The following is a 23,732-nucleotide window of genomic DNA, read 5'->3' as shown; positions in this document are numbered from 1 at the left end:
GTGAGGGAACTTCTCTAAAACTGTTGCAACAGAAAGTGGCCCCTGACACAAGACATGCTTGTATTAACTAAATCTGTGGACACTGTGTGTCCAACCCTTTAAATTTTCAGCTGCTGCTAGAAGAGAAAAAGCAAAGAAAAGATGTGAATGATTCCCATTAGGTGGCATCCCCTCTGAATGATTCAAACACCAGCAAAGGCAGCCCAGACAATTCATCACACTGGCAGCACCTGCTCCAGAGGCCCAGAGGTCTCTATCTGTAGAATAAAAACACAGGTGATGTTTCTCTTCTACCCACCACCGGGTTTCTAGCTCATTCTCATCTTCCTCTTGGAACTGACTCTCCACTCCTTTTCTTCAGATTAACATTTAACTGCCATGATTAATATGCTCGTGCTAGCATTTACTCCCATCCTGACTAGTGCTATGACAGGGCATATGCAGCGCCCCAGGTAAGCTTTCTTCAGAGTCAGTCATCTAAGAGGCTCTAAATTATTTGGCAATTAAGCCATCACTGTGTTCCCATAGAACTCTGGCATTACAGGTTTGCTACTTGCAGAAAATCAGAACAAAAAAAAATGTGTACATATATACACACACACACACACACAAAACACATTCCACCCAAGCAGCACAATGACCAAACAAACTACAATGGACATTCACAGACATATGCAAGCTAACAGGATCCATAGGTGGCCCCACCCTCCCGCATTCAGGCAGTGGCTGTGCTTGCTTACCTAGCCGCCTGGGCACCAGGTGAACTGGTTTAGCTCTGTTCTGCTCCTTCCACTTCTCCAGGTTGGCCAGCTCCTGTTCTGCAACTAAGCCAGGTGAGAAATATCAAATCGTCAGTTACTAGACTTCTAAAAGAAAACAGTCCCTTCGAAGCATAAGAAACAACTATTAGGCAATTAACTACATATGAGCATGAGTGAGCAAGACTTCCAGGTTAGAAACACAATATTCAGCCCTGACCCCTATGTGTCACCCTGGGCCCGGGCCTGTGGCACTTCTCACCAAGAATCAGCACAGAGGGTTCAAATTTGAAAAACCACCTGGGCTCCTACTAAAACAAAGAAGTCTAGATTTTCCTACCATTCTGGCATTTTTAAAACTCTGTATCAAGTTAATTTTTAAAGTTTCCTATAGAAAATGTGTGCAAAACTAGAATATTTTCATGTCAATAAGAACTTTCCACACACAGGTAAACATATCCCCAGAGAATTCTGATGCCCATACTCGCTTTATGTTCAATGCTCCCCAAGCTTACTGCAACTCCAGGGAGCGAGGGCTCGGTGCCACAGGTGGGGACCCTAGCTCTGGTTTCCGGCACTCCGGACCGCCATGCAGAGTCGACTTCCTGGGGAGCTGTGCTCATTTCCTTAATGTTCACTGTGCACGACAGCAGGGGGCGCCAGAGAGAAACTAGTTCTGTCACTCCAGCGGCTTCCCTTACTTCCTCGTGAGACCTGTTTCAAATGTCCATTACTAGAAAAACAAATTCTGAAACATTTCAGAATCCAGACAACATTGAGACTTAAGCTCCTGTTAAGTATTTAAATCAAAAACTTGTAAAATACCAGATCGGCTGGAAGTTCCCGTAGTCCCTGCATGGCTGTGATTGTCATATTCTGCACTGACCCACTGTCCCACCCGGAGCTACATGTCTGGTGGGGACTCTTTAGAGCGCTTTTTCCCTTTTGTGCCTTTCTGTCCATCATTAGTCATGAAGTTAAATTTCGTACCAATTATCTAATAAAGGAGACCATCGAATTTCAGCATAGCCCCACAGCTGGACTTGAACAAGCCTACTATTTCTTTGTGAACTAAATGAACTTTAGTTCTCTCCCACCTCTAAAGCATAATGCTGTAACTTTAAACAGCAGCATGTATATTTACCGTACATCAATTAAACATGTTATGCACACATTAAGTACAGAGAGCACAAAAACGAGTAAGACGTGGTCCCTGCCCTCAAGGAGGTTTATTGGCAACAAGTGTAAAGTTGTTCAAGCCAGTAGAAATCCAGGATCTACCATCGTGTCATCAGTTCTGTTACTAACGTAGAGAAACAAACTTAGAAGTGTTAATAGAATATTTTTAAAGGTATAATCAAAACTGCTGATGTTTAAAAAAAAAACTTTATGAGATTTGGTGAGTCTATATAAATCAGAAAATAAAAATACTTCACACCAAAATAAACCAATTGTAAAAAGAGAGAAGCATTCTGAATGTTAAATGAATGGCTATACGTACTTCTTTGTATCTGATTTCTCCGGTTTACATTTGGTGCTATCAAGGTATATGCACTTGTGCTAAAAGGAAGAAAAAAAAAATGCTTGTTACCATGAGAAATTACCAATGCATATAAGCCACCAGATATTTTTCCTTCTATTATACTGTATTTATGATCATTACCATCAAATAGGCACCATGAAAGATAATCTTCTTAAGACCCTGGTCTGTTCTCTGGGACCTCACAATCTTGATGTCAAAGTAAAACAAAGGACATGACCAAATATGAAAATATAAAAAATTCGATGAAGAGTGACGAGTGACTAGTTGGTATACTGTTCTTGTAGGGCTCCACCGTTCCTCTAGGTGGTGCTCGTGAGTAAATTCCTTTAAGATTGCTTTAGATTGGCATTCTCTTCCATGTGACCACACCGAGGTACAGGAAACATTGGCACATTTTTTGTTCCCACAGACTGAGCGTAGAGGCCATTTGCAATGCAACCACCTCCTCTTGATGACCTGAGTAGCTAACTGGCTTTTAGACTTTGACTTTTCTAGGCCTATGTCCACTGGGTCTCTTCTTCTAGGGACACAGGTTGAGCATAATCAGGGCCTCGGAGAAGCAAAGAGTCATTTCAAACAGGGGGATCAGGGAAGACTTTTTAAGCAAAAATATTCAACTCTATGACACTAGGAAGCTATTAAAATATTGTGAGCTTTTGAGGGCAGACAGTGTGCTTGATTGATGTGTATTCCAAGCCCCTGGCACAGTGTCTGGCACAAAGACACTGGCTGCTTGATAAATGTGGGCTGAATTAAAATAAAATGATGCTACAGACCTAGCCTATGAGTCTGTGTTGGGGTGGCTCTTTTTTGAGATGATGCATGTGATCCCACAAGAGCATGAATACTCCATTAAGCAAAAATATAGCACAGCAACAGACTGCAGCATACATGTAGGTACAGTTTTAAGAGAAATGCTGTGGATAAACACAACCAGCTTATAACTGTAGGATTTAAGGGGGGGGGGGGGGAAATCCACCCAGATACTCTTGGAAGTCTCTCTCTTCTACCTGAATATACCATTTCAAAGGGCAAATTAGCAAAGATTGAACGGTAGAAGCCAAAAGCACTGATCAACAGAAGCCATTTCCTTCCTTATCTTATTATTTTTCTAGCAGCTAGCCTTCAGCCAGCTTCAAACTGGGCTTTAATCTTAGACTTGCAAATGTGAGGTGTGCAACAGCCTTTGCATGCAAATGAGGCTGCTGGATGCCCAATTACCTAATGTATATCAGCAGACATTGCATGTGTAGCCTAGCATGCATACAATGTTATGAATACAAAATTAGGAGGCTGCCACTGGAAATTAATCCCTTGTCCATTGCATATTCTTTGTACACCCTAAGAAACATTTTTCACTCCTGAATTGCCAGTACTTTATAGGAGCTTGGAAGCTGCAATCCTGTGGGTAGTCCCTGGAAACTTGAATATGGTGCAGTGGTGAGCCATTCTACAGAGACTGAAAGCTGAAACATGAGATACTAGATGTAAATGCCCATCATGAAATTGCTACACAATCTTCAATGTCTGCTAACATTGTGATATAGAGCTTTTCTCTATACCCCAGATTTGACTATACTCCAGATCAGTAGTTCTAATTCAGTAGCTCTGCGATGGGGTCCAATAACTTACATTATTAACGAGTTCCAAGATGATGCTGTTCTTGATCTAGGTACCACACTTGGAAAACCACTACTATAGAGCAATCAAGCTATCTTAGAACACTTAGGATAAAAGAAAACTTAGGGATTCATAAATCACTGGTAAAGACAGAGGTTGAATCTCAGACCAAAGATCACCAGGTCAACTGAGCAACAGTGATGAGACTCCACTGTAGGATTTTGACTTAGTTATCTGTCTGCAGCTAACTTTTCAACTCAATGTGCAAAGCATAAAATATGACCACCCTTTAACTTTAGCCCCTTGATAGACTTCCAAACCATGCAACCTACTTAACTGAGCACTTATGATGGATTTATTACATTAGGGGCTTGTAGAGAATGAGGGGAGATTCCAAAACACGGATACTAATCACTTTAACAGAACTTACACTTTAGTTAGGAACAAGTCAAGAAAACACCAAAGCACCCCACGAGAATATCCAACCACTCAACATGAGTTCTGGATGGGGAAAAAAACCAAAAAAGAAATAAAAAATAAAAAAGAATATCCAAACAAGTCTTAAAGTGGGATGATGTAAGTACTCAGAGATCCAAAACAGTGGAGATTCATAGAGACCTCAGAGGAGTAAAAAACCGAATAGCACGAAATAAGAATAGCAACTTGAGGCTCAAAGAATAGGATCTAAAACAGTAAAAGTGTTTCTTTGCCACGACTTTGCCAAAAGCAGCTTCACAGAGAATTTTCCAAGTCCACAAGTCTCTCTTACAGAAATTTTGCAAAAGGTTTGGAAAGAAAAATCAATTTGTTTGTAAAAGATTGTAGTCTACAGTATCTAATCTGGTTAAGTTTTTAACTCTGACATCATACTAGAATCTTCTGTCTTAGGAATAGGACTTCAGTCAATCTACGGCCAATGTGTGTAGCCTACAGGTATCTAATAGAGAAACGTAAAATAAAGGGAAAGAATTAGCTCTGAATTTAGAGGGTTTTTACTTAAAGCATTTTAGCATAAACCCAGGCAGTGGTCCCAGTAATAAACATTTTACGTACATTTAAGTGAATTCCTCGGCAACCATCTTAACAATATTTTATTGACTGAAAATGCCAAATCTAAAACATGTTATAATAGTCCCAAGAAAGCATTGCCAAGTAAATGGTAAGGAACTTAGCTTCTATTTCTATTTCTTAACATAGGAAGAAGAGCTTAAGTCAAAGGATATGCTTTTTATTTTTTAATATCATGTGTCAGAGTGTAATGCCTTCGTAGATACACATATTCATCCCTTCTTTCTTAGCTTCTCTTGACATGAATAGCAAGTATAATTTATTAATGTTTTCAGCCAATTAGTTTCTACCCACAGCAAAGGCCTTTGCTGTTTTAACCTATGTGCTATCTCTTTCAACAGACTGACTCTCAAAGCTGCTGATCTAGACAAGTCCAACAACCAACATTTCGTATTCTCGTCATTTCCTGATTAAGCAACATTCAAGCCACTGAAATAAATGTATATATTTGAAAATGAGTCTCCTTAATTACCTCATTGAAATTTAATGAAATATCTCAATTTGTAAGATTGTTTTCACTTTCCAACAGCGCACATCCATAAGATATACTAAGGGAGAATATATGAAAGAACAGACAAGATAAAATGTTTTTCTGCACCACAAGTAACATAAAATAAAAAGATATTCAAGAAATGTTTGGCCAAGTGCAGTGGCTCATGTCTGTAATCTCAGTACTTTGGGAGGCTGAGAAGGGTGGATCACTTGAGGTCAGGAGTTCAAGACCAGCCTGACCAATACGGTAAAATTCCATCTCTACTAAAAATATAAAAATTTGCCGGGCGTGAAGGTGCACGCCTGTAATCCCAGCTACTCGGGAGGCTGAGGTAGGAGAATCACTTGAACCCAGGGGGCAGAGGTTGCAGTGAGCTGAGATCGTGCCACTGCACTCCAGCCTGGCCGATAACAGCGAAACTCTGTCTCAAAAAAAAAAAAAGAAAAGAAAAGAAAAGCAATGTTTTCCTTGTGAGGTCTTTCGAGTTACACAACTGCATCTTGTGTGTACATTCTTGCACAATTTTTATAACCTTTTATCAACAAGTACTCTGAAAACAATGTTATGTTGAAGTTATCAAAAATATCTTGGCTGGCTAAAAGTATTACATAACTATATCCCCTAGTGTGTACAAACTGCACCAGATGTAATTTAAATTTCTAATTAGGAACAACACTGGTTTGACTGAAAAAGAAATGTAGTTAAGAGCAAAAGTTCAGAAAGAGAAAATTAAGTGAAAAACATAATTTCAAGCAGAATAGTAGACATGTAAAGTCTACAGTCCTACAAAAAGTTGGTTTGAAGTTTTCATAGTTCAAGAAAATCTTATCCTTGGGTATACATAAATTGAAAAAAAAAAAGACTTGGGGATGATCAAAGGCATTTGGATACTTACCTTTCTAGACAAGACATTCCATATTGGTTTTTGTTACATGACCTTCAATGTAGGAATCTGAAACTTACTGTTTTCAGTCAACACTGAGTCAAAACTTTTGAGGCATTTAAGTTTCCAAAAGTTTTTTTATACATACATCAAATTCCCAAGAAAAGTAGAAAACGACAAGACCAGGCTGAGCAAATCGCCCTTGACCCCTAAGCCTATATCATACCATCCCTGATCAAGTGTTCCACATCTCCAGTGTGGAAACGTTTATGAATTGTCTTTGGCCTCAGAAACTACAGAGGCTAAGACACTCTATGCACACCCAAGAAGCTAATGTGTAATTGATTAGTTCTTTCATCAATACAACTCATAGCTTCTGTTAGAGGGCCGAATAGCCACACAGTGGGTAAAGACAGATAAATAAGCAGAAAATCATCAAGGCCTTTGTTTATAGGATGTCTTTATGAAAATTAGAAGCACACACACCCAGGATCCCATGGCTTAGTGAGACATTGTAAATTCATGCAAACTAGAAAAAAAGTGCTGCTTCTTTCAGGTGGAGGTAAAGACACATGGTTTGGTATGTATCTCAGCCACAAATCACACCTTAGCTAGGCAAGTGTGTGTAGTCACCAATCTGCACAACCATATAGAATGGACCTGAGATGATGTATTTCTTCACTTAAACACACACCCATAAGTAAAAGCCACACAAAAAAAAAGTTAGCTAGAAGGAGTCACACTAAAAATATAAAGAGTGTATACGAAGTACAATATTGTAGAGACTCACCATCTTTAAGAGGCCAAAAACCAATGATGGGACTATCATTGAGATGGACACCAATTGGTAGGTATACTTACAAAATATCTTGTAACTACTTCCTCAGTAAAAATAACTATAAGAAATTCATATTTTTAAAATAGAGATGTCAGGTCTGGGATTTGATTGGATTCTACTTACAAGCTATGAAGTTAGCCTGTTACTGTTTCACAGACACTGGCAGAAGACATGAAATTCCTGGATCAGAGACAAAGACTTTATTACTCATGGCACAGTAGGCAGCATGAGCAACAGTTTATTTACATCTATTCTCTCTGGCCTCCAGTCTTATGGTGGGAGCAACAGGATGGATGCTGCACACATGGTGTGTTTGCATTGCAGCTGAGGAAATGCTTGGGGAATACACCATTTTTACGGCAGATAGTAAGTGAGCCTGGTCTTTGTCCTGGGAGAACAAACCTCATCTCTCAAGGTTCCCAGCTAAATAAACAACTCTAAGAAATAGGTTAAAGAGTGGCCTTGGCACATCCAACAAAACATAAAAGTACAAGAGGCCCTAGGGGGACTCTCTTTTCCAGCAAGCGATTATTTAGTATTAACATTCCTATTAAGAATGGCGTAATGATAAAGAATTTGATATTTGCAGAAAAACCACTTACTTATGAAATGTGCTATATATTTTCTCTTCCCATCATTTTTATTAATAGACTTAGAATGGATTATGTCTATGTCTCAAGCATTACTCAAGGTTATCTATAACTTAAAGAAAAAAAAAACACAAATGCAAGACATAGTGATGTATTCCAAAATCTGTACATAGAACATTTAGAAATGAAATTCATGTTTTCTTTCTGATTTTGAAAGAAACACTTGTAAAGGAAAATTCAGAAAACTTTTAGAAACATTAAAAAGTCACGCATAATCCCACCTCTCAAAGACCACAATTACAATTGTATTTGGGTGAATTTACTTTTCATTTATGTTCTATACATATAATTACACAGTTGCAATCATATTTTAAGTACAGTTGTACATCCTGCTTTCATTTATAAGTGGTTTTCCTAATTTGATTATATATGTAACATGCTTAACGCTCAATGGCTACATAGTATTTCATGACATTGGTGCATCATATAACCACTCATCTATTGCAACTGTTTCAATTATTCACTATTACAAATAATCCTACAGGATGTACAAAGCATAACACTTTCAACAGAACATTATCCAGAAGAAAACGCTAACAGTCCTCTGAAATCAATACTCTAAACAGGTATGTGGGCTACATTTAAACTTTTCTTCCTAAGATATCCTATTTACATTTCAAAAATCTCAGAGACAACATAATCACATGATTAATTTCCACTCTCATGTTTGACTCCCTTTATTCTTAAACCAAAAGAGCTGTAGGCCCTACCCAACATTCACTCTCACTTCCTCCTTACTAACAGCACTTTTGTATTATTCAGACAATGTGCCCAACTGAAAGACTACAGCCACCAGCCTTCTGTATAGTTAGGTATAATTATGTGATTAAGTTTGAGAAATTGAGATATAAGTGGAAGCCACTGAGAGGGATTTCTAGAAAGACTCCTTTAAATAGTGATAGACAATAGAAAAAGCTGTTTTGTTACTTTCCTTCTTCCCAGAAGGTTGAAGTGGTAGCTGGTGCTCAAGCAGTCAATGAGGCACCAGCATAAGGAAGACATGATCAGGAATGGCAGAGCAGAAAGACAGAAGCAGTCTGGGGCTCTGTGACCATGAAAACACCACATCAGTGGTAATCTATTGCTGTACTGCCCAACTTCAAAGCCTAATTCTGTTATTTCCTATCTGTACAACTTAGAGCAAATTATTTATTCTATTTTTTTCACCTGTAAAATCAGGATAACTACACACTTCATAGGATATAAAGTGCTGTGAACCCCGAATATCTGAGGCAGGCCTCAGTCAATTTATAAAGTTTAAAGTTCGGGTGCGGTGGCTCACGCCTGTAATCCCAGCACTTTGAGAGGCCAAGGCGGGTAGATCACGAGGTCAGGAGATCGAGACCATCCTGGCTAACACGGTGAAACCCTGTCTCTACTAAAAACACAAAAAAAAAATTAGCCTGGTGTGGTGGCGGGCACCTGTAGTCCCAGCTACTTGGGAGGCTGAGGCAGGAGAATGGTGTGAACCCGGGAGGCGGAGCTTGCAGTGAGCTGAGATCGCTCCACTGCGCTCCAGCCTGGGTGACAGAGCAAGAAGACTCCGTCTCAAAAAAAAAAAAAAAAAAAAAAAGTTTATTTTGCCAAGGTTGAGGACGCACCCATGACACAGCTTCAGGAAGTCCTGATGCCATGTGCCCAAGGTGGTCAGTTTGGTTTTAGACATTTTAGGAAGACATGAGACATCGAAGAACATATGTAAGATGAGCATTGGTTTGGTCCAGGAAGGCAGGACAACTGGAAGCAAACGTGGGACAACTCATAGCAGGCAGGGGGCTTCCAGGTCATAACAGAGACAAACAGTTGCATTCTTTTGAGTTTCTGATTAGCCTCTCCAAAGGAGGCAATCAGATACACATTTATCTCAGTGAGCAGAGGACTGACTTTGCATAGAATGCAAGGCAGGTTTGCCCTGAGCAGTTCCCGGCTTGACTTTTCCCTTTAGCTTAGTGATTTGGGGACCCCAAGGTTTCTTTTCATTTCACAGTGCTTAGAACAATGCCAGAAAATAACAAATATTCTATTATAGTTTCCCATTATTTGTATTAGATCAGCCCTAGACCACCTACCTTCAGACTTATTTTATGGGAGAGAAATAAACAAAGACATAGGTACTTACTTAAGATACCTAAGGGGACATCTTTTGCTTTGTATGTAATTATAATAACTATATATAACATATATGACATCTATTTTAGATGTAATAAAACTTAGCCCTGAATCACTAGGACATCTCCTTTCTTCATGCTGTGACTGATTCCCTTTGCTGCATCTTCTTTCATAAATATATATCATTAAGTTTCTTTCTTTATATCCCTGTTTCTGGCTCTTCCTTTTAACAACCGTATCCTGGTTCCTGATTCTTTCCTTTGAATACTAAGGACCACTGCATGAAACAAAGTAGTATTTATAAATAATACATCTTAAAAATTAGTACATATTTTTTCCCCTGTAAATGGTAGCATGATTCTGAGCCCAGGCTTTTTTCATTAATTTATTAAAGAATAATGTACCTGCAGAAAACAGCACAAATTTTAAGCATACAGCTTCATAAGAAAAGCTCTTTTACATTCTCCAGGTTCCAAAAGAGAAAAGGAAAAAAATAACAAGAGGCACAATAACTTTTAGAATATCACCTAAAATTATTATATTTCCCCCAATGTCTTAAGAAATTTTAAGCCTAACAAGTAAATATTATTAAAATGAATACCCATATACTATTTACTTATATTTACCAATTGTTCAATGTTTTCCCACATTTACTTTTTCTCTTTTAACCACATGAAAATAAGCTGCAGGGTCATAACACATCATCCCTAAATATTTTAGCATGTATCTCCTAAAAACAAAAGCAGTCTCCTACTTAAACATAATATCATTATCACACCCAAAAAATTTAACATTAATATTGCCTAATAGTCTATATTCACATTTCCAAATTGTTTCCATTTTAATATTCTTCCCTACCTTTACCTCATCCTAGATCCAGTTATGGATTACACATTTTGTTTGACATGTGTTTGTAGACTCCTATGTGTTTATAAGATCAGACAATTTCATTGACTTTTTTTTTTCTTTCTTTCATGATTGACATATTTGAAGAGTTCAGGTACCTTTTCTTATAGAATGCTTCACAATTTGGATGTAAGGAAATGATTATTTCCTCATGATTAGATTAGGTTACACATTTTTAGAAACAGTACTAGATAGGACATGTTATCCAAGATGCCACTGTGAGAACAAAGGTTGTTTCCTTGTGCAACTAAATAATAAGCCAATGTGAAAAACATTGTGAGGCCGGGCGCGGTGGCTCAAGCCTGTAATCCCAGCACTTTGGGAGGCCGAGACGGGTGGATCATGAGGTCAGGAGATCGAGACCATCCTGGCTAATACGGTGAAACCCCGTCTCTACTAAAAAATACAAAAAACTAGCCGGGCGACAAGGTGGGCGCCTGTAGTCCCAGCTACTCGGGAGGCTGAGACAGGAGAATGGCGTGAACCCGGGAGGCGGAGCTTGCAGTGAGCTGAGAGCCGGCCACTGCATTCCAGCCTGGGCGGCAGAGCAAGACTCCGTCTCAAAAAAAAAAGAAAAGAAAAACATTGTGAAAAAAATATGATGGAGTGCAATCACAGTTTAAATATGATGGAGTGCAATCACAGTTTAAAACAAAGATTAGAAAAAGAGTATCTGTTCACCTTCCACTGGCAATAGAAATCAAAGGGCATTGTATTAGTCCATTCTCATGCTGCTAATAAAGACATACCTGAGACTGGGTGATTTATAAAGAAAAAGAGGTTTAATGGACTCACAGTTCCACATGGCTGGGGAGGCCTCACAATCATGGTGGAAGGCAAAGGAGAAGCAAAGGCACGTCTTACATGGTGGCAGGCAACAGAGCACGTGCAGAGGAACTGCCCTTTATAAAAGCATCAGGTCTCATGAATCTTACTCACTTAAGAGAACAGCACAGGAAAAATAGCCTCCATAATTCAATTACCTCCCACGGGTCCCTCCCATGATACATGGCGATTATGGGAGCTGCAATTCAAGGTGAGATTTGCGTGGGGACACAGACAAACCATATTAGGCATCATGGCCCTAAGGTTTTCCACTTGGAATAAAGAGTCACAGAGTGCAACCTGTACTTTAGAGATGTCTTTACACTAAACTCTTTGAAATGTTTATTTCTAAGGGTCGGAATAGCAGGGGACTTTCACATTCTGTATTATTTTTGAAATGCTTGAGTTTTGATAACAAGCAGATATGACTTTACTTTTATAATCAGAGAAACATATTCCAAAGATTTTTAATAGAGAAATATTTAATATAAAAATTTCTTAAAGCAGGGGCTCAGCTTTTCTTACAAGATTAGGTAACATAGGTTTCTGCTCTCACTAGTAAAACAAACACTGGGCAATACTAGCCCTTGAGTTTTAATGATGGTAAATGTCTTCAGTTTTTCTACAGGACTTGAACAGATTTCCTTTTATGTCTTCCTATTTGCAGGGGGTGGGGGCCAGGGAATTACAAACATTACAGAACAAAGGAGCCATCATCAGCCGATTCTCTGATATAGAATAGACCCTTCAAATGCAGTCATTTCCGTTTGATTATTTTCTTTCCTCTTAAGCTTTTGTTTCAGATTCAAATACATTCTGAATAGACGCAATTAACCTTAATATGTATAACCTTACAGCATTCTACTGACTTTGAAGTAAGTAACCTTACTGTGTAATTGAACTAAGTTTCTTTTTTTTCTCATTTCTGCTATGGTTCTACTGATTATTACAGGTATTATGTGTTTTCAAGCTTTCATCATCCTATTGGTTTATTGTTTCACCGTTCCAGCTGTCGAAGACTTTTTGAGCAACTCCCATTCATTTTTGATATTGTATTTGAACAAAAATGATTGCTCCCCAAGCCTTGGCAGACCACAAATGCACATACTGAGGAATGGAATCCAGTGCAGAAAAGTTGGAAATTTCTTCTATACAGGACCATAATTTCTACCCTCCTGCACAAACAGGAATGTAAATTTGATCTAATCAAACCAAAATGTTTTTTTAATTTTCATCCACTCTCTCTCTTCTGTCATGCATAGAACTGTGCTTTTCAAACTGTAGGAGGTAATCCTCTAATGGGTCATGAAATCAATTCAATGGATTTATTTTTAATGCACAAGAATAGAAACGGTCAGAGCACATCACATATAATAAAGGTGAAAATTGTTTTGTGTAATTTTAGTTATATATACACTAATATATACTCAGTCATGTACTAGCTCATGATGTCAAATGAATTGCTCACTGTAGGCTATGATCAGAAGTCTGAAAAAAAGTCACTGGAAGTTACTATGTTGTTGAGGTTGCACAGTGAGAGTGAGATAACTGCTCTAATGTCAGAGATGTTTGAGCCAGAGAGACTCCATCGTGAATAGGGGCTGGGTAAAATAAGGCTAAAACCTGCTGGACTGCACTCCCAGACAGTTAAGGCATTCTAAGTCACAGGATGAGATAGGAGGTTGGCACAAGATACAGGTCATAAAGACCTTGCTGATAAGACAGGTTTCAGTAAAGACAGCTAAAACCCACCAAAACCAAGACAGCAACGAGTGTGACCTCTGGTTTTCCTCAATGCTACACTCCCACCAGCATCATGACAGTTTACAAATGCCATGGCAACATCAGGAAGTTACCCTAGATGGTCTAAAGAGGAGAAACATGAATAACCCACCCCTTGTTTAGCATAAAATTAAGAAATAACCATAAAAATGGGCAACCAGCAGGCCTCGGGGCTGCTCTGCCTATGGAGTAGTCATTCTTTATTCCTTTACTTTCTTAATAAACTTGCTTTCACTTTGCTCTATAGACTTGCCGTGAATTCTTTCTTGTGTGACTTCTAAGAACCTTCTCTTGGGGTCCGGATCAGGACCCCTTGCCAGTAACACTAACGCCAGGCTACCAAGCTCACCTGTCATTTGTGAAAAGCAGCAGAACAAAGGGAACCCCCAGAGAAACTTTTCTCCTGCAAACTACTTCTCTATTCAAATCATTTTAAAACTATGGTGGGGTTCACGACATGTTATCCCAAAATTTGGACTTTGGCATTTGAGAAAACAGCAAAAGCAGGAAGGCCTCCCTGACCTTCTCCCATCTTTCTCCCCTGAAGCAAGCCATAAAAAATTTCTCTGACCTTCCTCTAAGGTAGGTCATAAGATCCTCATTTCAGAGGGATCCTCCCTCCTCCCTAAACCCATAGGAAACGAATGGAGACATAGAGACACAAAGAATTTGAACAAACAGGCCTTGCTACGCTTCCCCAGTTTATGTCATTAGACCATACACCTTTTTACCAATCATACTTCTATACACTATCCACTCTTCATCAAACCTAAGCATAAAAAGACACAGTTTTCCCTGGTTCTTTGAATCTTCATTTTTGGAAGCTCCTTTGTCCTATAAAACTTACGTTACATGAATGGGTATGCTTTTCTCTTGTTAATCTATCTTTTTTTATAAGGATATCAGCCATGAACCTAGGGATAGGTAAGGAAAGAAATCTTCCCCTCTCTGCAACTGTAAATGTCACATTACTGCTTCTATATTATCACTCCCTTTAGCCTATAGAACTTCTCTTTTCTTAAAGTCAATATAAAACAATGATAGGGCTGGGCGCAGTGGCTCACACCTGTAATCTCAGCACTTTAGGAGGCCGAGGCAGGTGGATCACAAGGTCAGCAGTTCAAGACCTGCCTGACCTACATGGTGAAACCCTGTCTCTACTAAAAATACAAAAATTAACCAGGCACGGTGGTGGGCACCTGTAATCCCAGCTACTCAGGAGGCTGAGGCAAGAGAATCGCCTGAACCCGGGAGGCAGAGTTTTCAGTGAGCTGAGACCGCATCATTGTACTCCAGCCTGGGTGACAGAGCAAGACTCCATCTCAGGAAAAAAAAAAAAAAAAAAAAGATGATAGGACCTTAGCTAGCTGCACTATCACTCCTTCTATCTATCCTCCGTCTATACATCATATTCAAGATCCAGAATTTGGTAGATAGACGTAGGTTTGAATACTGGTTCTGTCACTCAAAAAGCCATGAGATCTTGGAAAATTATTTTATTTTCAAGACTCAGTTTCTTCATCTTTAAGGTAGCAAACGGCTTATCATGAAGAAACTATTCCATAATGTACCTGACATACTTAACACAAGGTCTAGCACATGGTTAATCATTGAAAACACATGAGCTACTAAATGTTATTTTGGTTTGTCTCTCAGGGGTACCCAGTTTAATTATTCCAGGTCATAACAAATTTACTTCATGCTACAACAGGATTCCAATGCTTCATTACATTTCTCATTTCAAAAATAAGTCAAATAGTATTAGTATTAGTATCTGGTAATCATTGAGACAGCTACCCAGCTCATTGAGACATGTCATTAGTAAGAGTTAAATACTATCTGTTGCTTTATAAACTTCCTGCATGCTGAAGATTGACTTAAATAATCCCCTAATGAATAACCATCTATATTGAGCCATCAAGAAGATTGCTCATTACAATCAATCACAGATACTCTCTTCCAATGTACTATTATTTCATAACATTAAAAGGAACTCCAGTATTATTCAGTTCTCCATTTCCAGGGAAGAATACTAACCTGATGCATTCAGGCCACTTAGCATCTATAAGCAGAATTTTATTTTCTCATAATCATATAGAGAAGGAAATTGAAAATATGGACATTGCAGTGAGGAAGCAATAGTGAAAACAGTTCTAATATGCTCTAATAAGTTTGTAAAAACTTGCACTTAATTTCAGAATATTGTATGTGGCTTATTCAGATGCAAATAATGTGAGTCAAAATGACTTAAGTTCTGTCTTAGACATAAGAAACCACACTTCAGGATTTCAGAAAACAGACACTAAATAGTGATATTTATAAAAATTTAACACTATAACTTAGTGACTTTATTATTGTATATCCCACCTTGTATTCCATGTTATAATTACAGAATACAAAATTTAACAATGCTTTTTAAGGAGAAAAGAGAAAAATCAGGACTGGCCATGAGGAACTACTCTTACCAAACCATCATTGATTCTCCTTTTATCTCCCTTGAGAGTTTGGAGATGAAGAGAAGGATTACAAAGATTATTTCCTTCCCTCGAGCATAACAAACTGGTGGGATGCATTGAGATTGGATCAAGGAAAGTAGGAAATGTGTTTTCTGGGCCCTAAAGGAGGAAATGAGAAAAAGAATGGGTTTCCCCAATCTGCATAGATAGCATGCCATCAACAGACATAAATAAGATGTCTAAGTGTTGAGGTTGCAGTAGGGTGTTTGAGACTGTATTAGTTTGAGTTCTTCAGAAGCTGACACCAAGACAGAGTTAGACATGCAAGAGATGGATAAGGAAGAATGCTTGTGAAGGATGAAAGGGGGAGCAGGGGTAGGCAAGGAAAGCCTTGAGAACAAGACCGGGTCTGATTCCTATTGCCAAAACCTAAATAAAAGACAACAAGAGAGGCTCTCCTAAAGAAAATTATATTTATTCTGGATTGAGCATTGCAATGGGAATACAGTGGGTATATTCAGGAAAGCAAAGGAAGACCAGGGTTTTTAAAGGAAAAGTGAGGAGGGTGATATAAGTTGTTTGAGACAAATATCCTTGGCTACAAGAATCAACAAGGGTAGAATCAATCCAAGGTTGGACAGACAGTTGCTAGGCAGATGCCCTTGCAGAAGTATTTTTTAAGGTTGTAGCTTTTGTGCAAAGTTGTAGTTTTTGCAGAGCCTTTTGTGAGAGTTCCTGTTATCAGGCATATGTGCGTGAGAATCCTCCCTTCATGGCCCCAGCTCCACATGTTTGACACAAGTGACCTCATTTTGAGTCTGACAACTTTCATTCTATGAAAGGACGGAAGGAAAGAGGATTGAGTAGCAAGATCCTCAGAGTGTTACACAGTTCTGAGAAAATCTTGGACAGGAATATGGGGAGTCTTCCAGCAAAAGTTGCCTAATAGAGGAGTCCCACATGGGCCAGGAATAGGCTAGCACTAAAACCATCCCAAGAAAATTGTATAAAATTGAGCAAGAGAAAAATAAAACAATAAAATGCAACCGGGCTTGCAGCAGCAATCATTAAGCCAGCTTGCCCTTTGGTCTACTTCCTTGTAGCCGGTTGCTGCTCGCTAGCCCAGCTGTGAGTTGTCCAACGGACAACTAGCCCCTCACTCTCCATGAATCCCCTTAAAAACCCTTGCCCAATACCCGTGGAAGAAACAAATTTGAGGCTTGAGAATTCCTCCTGTTTCTTCACTGAGAACGTCACGATGATTAAACTCTTCCTCTGCTGCAAGTGCCATTGTCAGTGTATGGGTCTATTGCTGCACAGAGGGTGTATAAGCCTGGCAGTTCTGCAACAGCACTGGCACCCTGGAATGCTCAGTCATTGGCTGGGACGGGTGCCACACAAGCCAGCACTCACAGGCAAGGTATAACGGATCCAAAAGGGTGGCAGCTGGGGCCGTCAGCTGACTATGCTCCCCACTGTAAGTTCTTCTGAAGACAAACTGAGCAACAAGTTTCTCTGACTGTTCAGAGGCCACTTAAACTCCTGTGATATAATAAAAAATAAATATTTGGTCATGGTCTCTGGTTCCAAGTTCCCAAAACCCTTGGGATTCCCAGAGTGCTAAGTGTCTACTGTATGCTAATGACTATTGGTGAGGTCCCTAGACAGCTAGCTTAAGAACCAAGACTGGTAGCTAGAAAAACCAACTATGAGATTGGAGGGTTAAAACTTTCAGCCCCATCTCAATTTCTGGGGAGAGGAGGGGTCTGGAGATTTAATCACCGACCCCTTGATTGAATAAGCCACTGGACTTATTCAATGATGCCTAGGTAATAAAGCCTCAATAAAAGTTCTTGAACTATAAGGTTTGGGGGTCTTCCAGGTTGGTGAACACATCAACGTACCTACCTAGAGTATGGAAACTCTTCACACCCCACCACCTACCCCTTCATCCCCCAAGAGATGCCTTACGCATCTCTTCCACTTCACTGAGTTGTATCCTTTATGATAAACCTATAATCATAAATATAGTAATTTCTGTGAGTTTTGTGAGTCACTCTAGTGAATTATCAAAACTGGGGAAGGGGAGATGCATGGGAACCCCCAACTTTGTAGTCTGGTGGGGAGACATACAGGTAGCCTGGAGATTCCATTTGCAGCTAGTGTCTGAAGTCTGAAGTGGGGGGTCAGTTTTGCAGGACTGAGCCCTTAATTTGTGGGGTCCACACTAACTCTGAGTAGTTAGTGTTAGAACTGAACTGTGGGACACCTAGTTGGGGTCAGAGTTAGTTGGTGTTAGAATGACATATTTGGTGTCAGGAAAAAAAAACAGCACGCAACTCCTAATGATCCTGTAGACCAAAGCTCAAACGTCACATCTGAGGAAAGATCTTCCTGCTTCCAAGACCAGCTCAGACCCTGGCTTTCCTTGCAAGCTTGTCCAGCCCAGGGCCCACAAGGTGCATGTAGCCCGGGCGGCTCAGGACGGCTTTGAATGTGGCCCAACACAAATTTATAAACTTTCTTAAAACATGGAGGGTTTTTTTTTGCAATTTTTTTTTAAGCTCATCCGCTATCATTAGTGTTGGTGTATTTTATGTGGGGCCCAAGACGATTCTTCCAATGTGGCCCCAAGAAGCCAAAAGATTGGATACCCCTGCTTTATAGTATACATATTTATTCACATTTTAATAAATGTCTGTCCCACCAATTAGACAGTAAGCTTCATAAGGGCTTATTTTTTGTTGAGTAGTTATTTGTTCCTAGTTTTTAATTAGTTATTTTAAGCTAGAGATCCTCTCATTCCATGGTGGTTATGAGGACTGAGAGTCAATATACCTAGTGTGCTTCTACATACTAGGCACTATATAACTGCTATGGTTATCACTGCTCATGTTGAAATATCTACAATACTAATACAAAGTAGGCCACAAAAATGTTAAGATTAACATAAGTTACATACAAATTCAGCTCAAGTTAACTGTAAAATAAAGTTCCATATTATAGGTTCGTTTTCAAAATATCTTTTTATTTTCTTCAAACAGCATCAAGCTAAAGGACCAGGTATGGTTGGACAAGTACAAGAATGTGAACTCAACCCTATATTACTAGCACAGGCAAGACCTCATTTCCCAGAATTGGATAAAAACTAGGTAAATGCATGTCTTTGTATTATATTTATCTAGAGGTGATATAAATAATGTAAAATATTTACAAACAAGCAGAACATTAAGAGGAAGGATAAAGGTTTACTTTGGATTAGAAGTTTGTGTAAGCTTTTTTCTCTTTTAATTTGTGTAGATAGCTTTGATATGTAAAGACAAGATAAAAATCACCAAGTAAAACTAATTGGGAAAGCCAGTATGAATTAGTAAATACTTGTAATAACTTAAATCCAAATTCCATCAAGAGCTCAATCTTGTCTGAGAGTCTATCAGAGGTACTCAGAATCATTTAATATATTGATAGCCATAGATTTTTACTAGTATACTTTGTTTCTATGCAAGTAGGTGGTTTATTTATTTATTTATTTGAGACAGGGTCTCACTCTGTTAACAGCCCAGGCTTGAGTACAGTGGTACAATCATAGGTCACTGTAGTCTTGGAGCTCCTGAGCTCAAGCTATCCTCCTGCCTCAGCCTCTCGAGTAGCTGGGACACAGGTATGTGCCACTGTGCTCAAAAAAAATTTTTTTTTTTTTGGAGACAAGGGCCTCCCTATGTTACTCCTGGACTAAAGCAATCCTCCCACATTGGCTTCCCAAAGTGCTGAGGTCACAGGCACGAACCCCTGCACCCGACCACAAGTAGGTGTTTTAAACCAGTGTTTTTTCCGTGTATTCTTAACCAGGCACAAACACTCGACTTAAGGGTGACAGCATAGTACTTTACCAGGCATAAAGTTATGTTTTACACATGTGTATGTGGAAAACTTAAAACCCTATGAAGTTGTTATTGTCTCATATTAAGTAATGAGGAAACTGAGGCATAAACTAGCTAAGGATTATGTTCAAAGAGCAAGTGATGGCATAATCAGAACTGAACTCAGGTCTACCCAGCATCAGAGGCCATATTCCTAATCCCCACACTGGGGCTGCAAGAGGAAATTAATGGAAGGATGCACACAAAACAAGAGAAATCTTTTACCATATAAATAATTTCACATTATGAGTAGACAAATGAAGCTGTACTATTAAAGCACTTAACTCTATTCTCTTTTTTTTTGTTTTGTTTCGTTTTTGAGACAGAGTCTCACTCTGTTGCCCAGGCTGGAGTCCAGTGGCATGATCTTGGCTCACTGCAAGCTCCACTTCCTGGGTTCACGCCATTCTCCTGCCTCAGCCTCCCAAGTAGCTGGGACTACAGGCGCCCACCACCACACCCAGCTAATTTTTTGTATTTTTAGAAGAGACGGGGTTTCATCGTGTTAGCCAGGATGGTCTCGATCTCCTGATCTCGTGATCTGCCCGCCTCGGCCCACAAAGTGCTGGGATTACAGGCAGGCGTGAGCCACCACGCCCAGCCTCTTTATTTTTTTAAGTCAGAAAGTGTTTCTAATTTTTTATCCCCAAAATAAATAAAGATTTATTTATTTTGGGGCAGCGGGTGGGCAGCTAATTCTACTGAGATATGTGCCATTCATTTTCCTTGGTTTTCCAACTCCATTAAAGGAAACAAGTGAGAAAGTGAATCTAAGTAACTAATGGAGATGCAACAAAAATTCAAAGTTGTCCCGACAGGATCTCAGACATCAAACCCCTAAAAGGGAATATATAATTCTGTACTTACTGCAACTGGTTTAGATGGAAAAAAAAAAAAAAAAAAAGGAAGACTCAGTGAGAGATAACTAAACACTTCCTGGTATTTTTTAATGGTTTATTTGAAAATCTTTTTAGGAATTGCAAAATAGTGTGCAATGAGGTCTTCAGGGTATTAAGGCCTGCATAACCCATCCAAAAGCTGCCTGTTTCTGACCAGTTTGGTCTAGCAATATTCCGGGGTAATTACAACCAAATAAGAACATAGATGCAACAGTTAATACTTATGTGATGATATGAGCTTGAAAATAAATGGTTATATCAAAATAAATGCTTTTTAACAGAAAAAAGTAATGCAAATCATGTTCATCATTAACTATTCATGGACATGAGACCATATGTCTGTGACCTTTGTTACTGTTAAGTACTATAGCTTGTAGATATGCGGGTTACTTGAAAGTAATGGGCTGCTTCTATTGTGGCAAGACACCAATTATTCTGAGGAAAGAAATGCAACAATCTCTAATTGATTTCCAGATTATCCACCCCATCTAGGGGTAAACCTAAGCTGAATAATATTAAAGGCCTGGTACTTTTAAAAGCTAAGGGATGAAAGAAAATCTACTGTTTATCGGCCATAAGGTTATATACTGTTTCTTAGCAACCAGGGTTTGTCTTTCGTAGGACTAGAAGTCGATGAAAAAGGAGACACTAAAAATAAAACCATTTGGACAGTTCCAATTCACAGAGGCAGCACTTCAAAGGCAGTGATGTTGTGATAAACCATACTGCTGAGTTAAAGAAGTTCACTCCTTTGGCTGGAAAGAGAGGCTCATGACACTTGCATAATAAATGTTTCCCGGATACTCACTGAAGTCCCTGAATCAAAGACCAGGAATAAATGCTACCTATCTGTTCTTGGATAGAGCACATATCAACATCAGGGCAAGAGTTACTACGGTCACTCACCTCCTCACTCACTCAGCTCCACTCCTCTGGTTGTAAGAGGCTAGTTTATCTGGGAGTCTTGTTGGGACACAGGCTTGCTCCTACCTAGAGGCAGAATTTGAATCTTCTACCCCATATCACATTTCTTGTTGACCCTTACGTGTTACTGTCTGATATAGTAATTCCATTTAGGGCACCAAGTTTTGTTTTTTTGTTTTGTTTTGTGTTGAGACAGAGTCTCGCTCTCTTGCCCAGGCTGGAGTGCAACGGTGAGATTTTGGCTCACTGCAACCTCCGTCTCCCTGGTTCAAGTGATTCTCCTACCTCAACCTCCCAAGTAGCTGGGACTATAGGCGCGTGTCATCACACCCAGTTTATTATTTTATCTTTAGTAAAGACGGGGTTTCACTATGTTGGCCAGGCTGGTTTTGAACTCCTGACCTCAGGTGATATGCCTGCCTTGGCCCCGCAAAGTGCTGGGATTACAGGCTTGAGCCAACGCGCCTGGCCCGGCACCAAGTTTTTAAAAAACAGTAAGGGAAAAGTTATTTCCATACTGGTTGGAGTATGAGCTCTGGAGATACCTGGAAAATGACATCTTACTGGATGCCTAGGCAGTTCCTACACACCCACGTCTTTCAATCCTGTAGCCAGTCACAAAAGTCAGAAAAGTAGCGTTCCTAGAAGGAACCGGGCTGGTTATTTACCAAAGGACTGCAAACTAGCAAACTCTATTTATAAGGCAAGGCATGGATGCTTTCATTTAAGCAAATGAGCTTTCATTCAGTCAGAATCCCTGTTGTTGGGCCCCTGTGGCTTCAAACTCCAAGGACCAAGAAGGTGCTTGTATGTTTGGGGCCCGGGCTCCCGCCCCGAAGCCAGGTTGTTAAAATACTCACTGTCTCTGGCCCGCGTGCACGACGCTCTCCCGCGAAGGGCTCTCAGGGGCTGCCTGCAAACCCTGTCTCTGGTCTTCCAGCGGGCCCAGCTTCCCGTGCCGCCCATAAGCGTCCCGGGGGTCCTGGCGGGAGGCAGGGGAGGCGCCGATCCCGGAGCTCACCACTCTACTGCGTGTGTACATGGTGCACAGCCCTCGGGTCCCGGGCCGCCGTCGCTGCGGGAGGGATGCGGCTGGGACGCTTAGCGAAGTCTCCAGACGGGATTCCAAAGTGCAGACAGAGGCAGCGGTTTTAACAGCTGAGTTTCGGTTTCTCAGAATCAGCAGCAAACTGCGCCCGCCCCAGAGAACTTCCCCATCTATTCTCCACTGAGGCCCCCTCCGACCTTATCGCGGGCTCACAGCCCAGGAGGTTGACTTGAGCTGGCTCGATTGGCTACAGGTGAGAAGGTTTAAAGTCTCACAATCACCTTAGAGGTTAATCAGAATAACTGGGATCAGCCACGGACACCTGGTGACCGATTAGCCCGCAAAGTGACTACAATCCTGAAAGATACTTGAGAAACTGTTTAACAGGCAACTCTAATTTGAGGACCGCTGGATATTTGAGACTGTAAAAAACATATTAACCTTAAAATACCAGAGATTAGGTCAATAACTAAAATCATCTCAACAAAATGTCGCCTTTTATCAGTAATGACTGCGGTGTGGCTGTTACCAAGGCACATACTTTCAAGTTAGAGGAAATGGAAACTGAAATCAAAAGAAAACAAAACCCCACAAAGCTGGAGGAGTAAGCTAAGGTAGACGTGATTCTCCAGGCAGCCTTGCTAAGTAATTGACTAGACAATCGAGAACTGTTAAAAAAAAAAAAAAAAAAAAAAGACCTGCTCTGTGCAGAACAGTGTGCAATGGTGATGTGGGGACATTTTAAAATAAGGATTTGTAAGGCTCAGTTTCTGTAGGTCCAGGGGTGAGCTCTGGCATTCATATTTTTGAAAAGCTCCCAGATGGTTCTGATGTGTGCCAGGGTTGGTCACTAGGGTCACAATGCCATCTATACAAAGATGAGTGAAGGCTCCTCCCTCACATTACCTGCATTCTAGGAGTATCCTAGTAGACAGGTAAACAAATGGGAATTCCACTTTGGGATAAATGAAATGACAGGCAGCTGTGGAGGCACAGGGACACTAGGGATT

The 23,732-nt window shown here is 40.0% G+C and overlaps 1 protein-coding gene across 1 annotated transcript in view; it reads right to left on the bottom strand.

The window, feature by feature from the left end:
- The window catches only part of EPSTI1 (epithelial stromal interaction 1), a 108,648-nt gene extending 85,437 nt beyond the window's left edge, over nucleotides 1–23,211 (bottom strand). Inside the window, exons 1-3 of the mRNA XM_017871022.1 lie at nucleotides 22,535–23,211; nucleotides 2,260–2,318; nucleotides 741–824 (exon numbers count right to left, since the gene is read on the bottom strand). Coding sequence (XP_017726511.1) covers nucleotides 741–824; nucleotides 2,260–2,318; nucleotides 22,535–22,716 — 325 coding nt within the window. The 5' untranslated portion in view covers nucleotides 22,717–23,211. The remainder of the gene's footprint in view (nucleotides 1–740; nucleotides 825–2,259; nucleotides 2,319–22,534) is intronic.
- Between the last annotated feature and the right edge of the window lie 521 nt (nucleotides 23,212–23,732).

Source organism: Rhinopithecus bieti, unplaced genomic scaffold, assembly GCF_001698545.2.
Source record: "Rhinopithecus bieti isolate Rb0 unplaced genomic scaffold, ASM169854v2 scaffold_5273, whole genome shotgun sequence".
In the NCBI taxonomy this organism is placed as follows: Eukaryota; Metazoa; Chordata; class Mammalia; order Primates; family Cercopithecidae; genus Rhinopithecus; species Rhinopithecus bieti.
The sequence above is the reverse complement of the archived record's forward strand: the minus strand, read 5'-3'. Positions and strand labels throughout refer to the sequence as shown.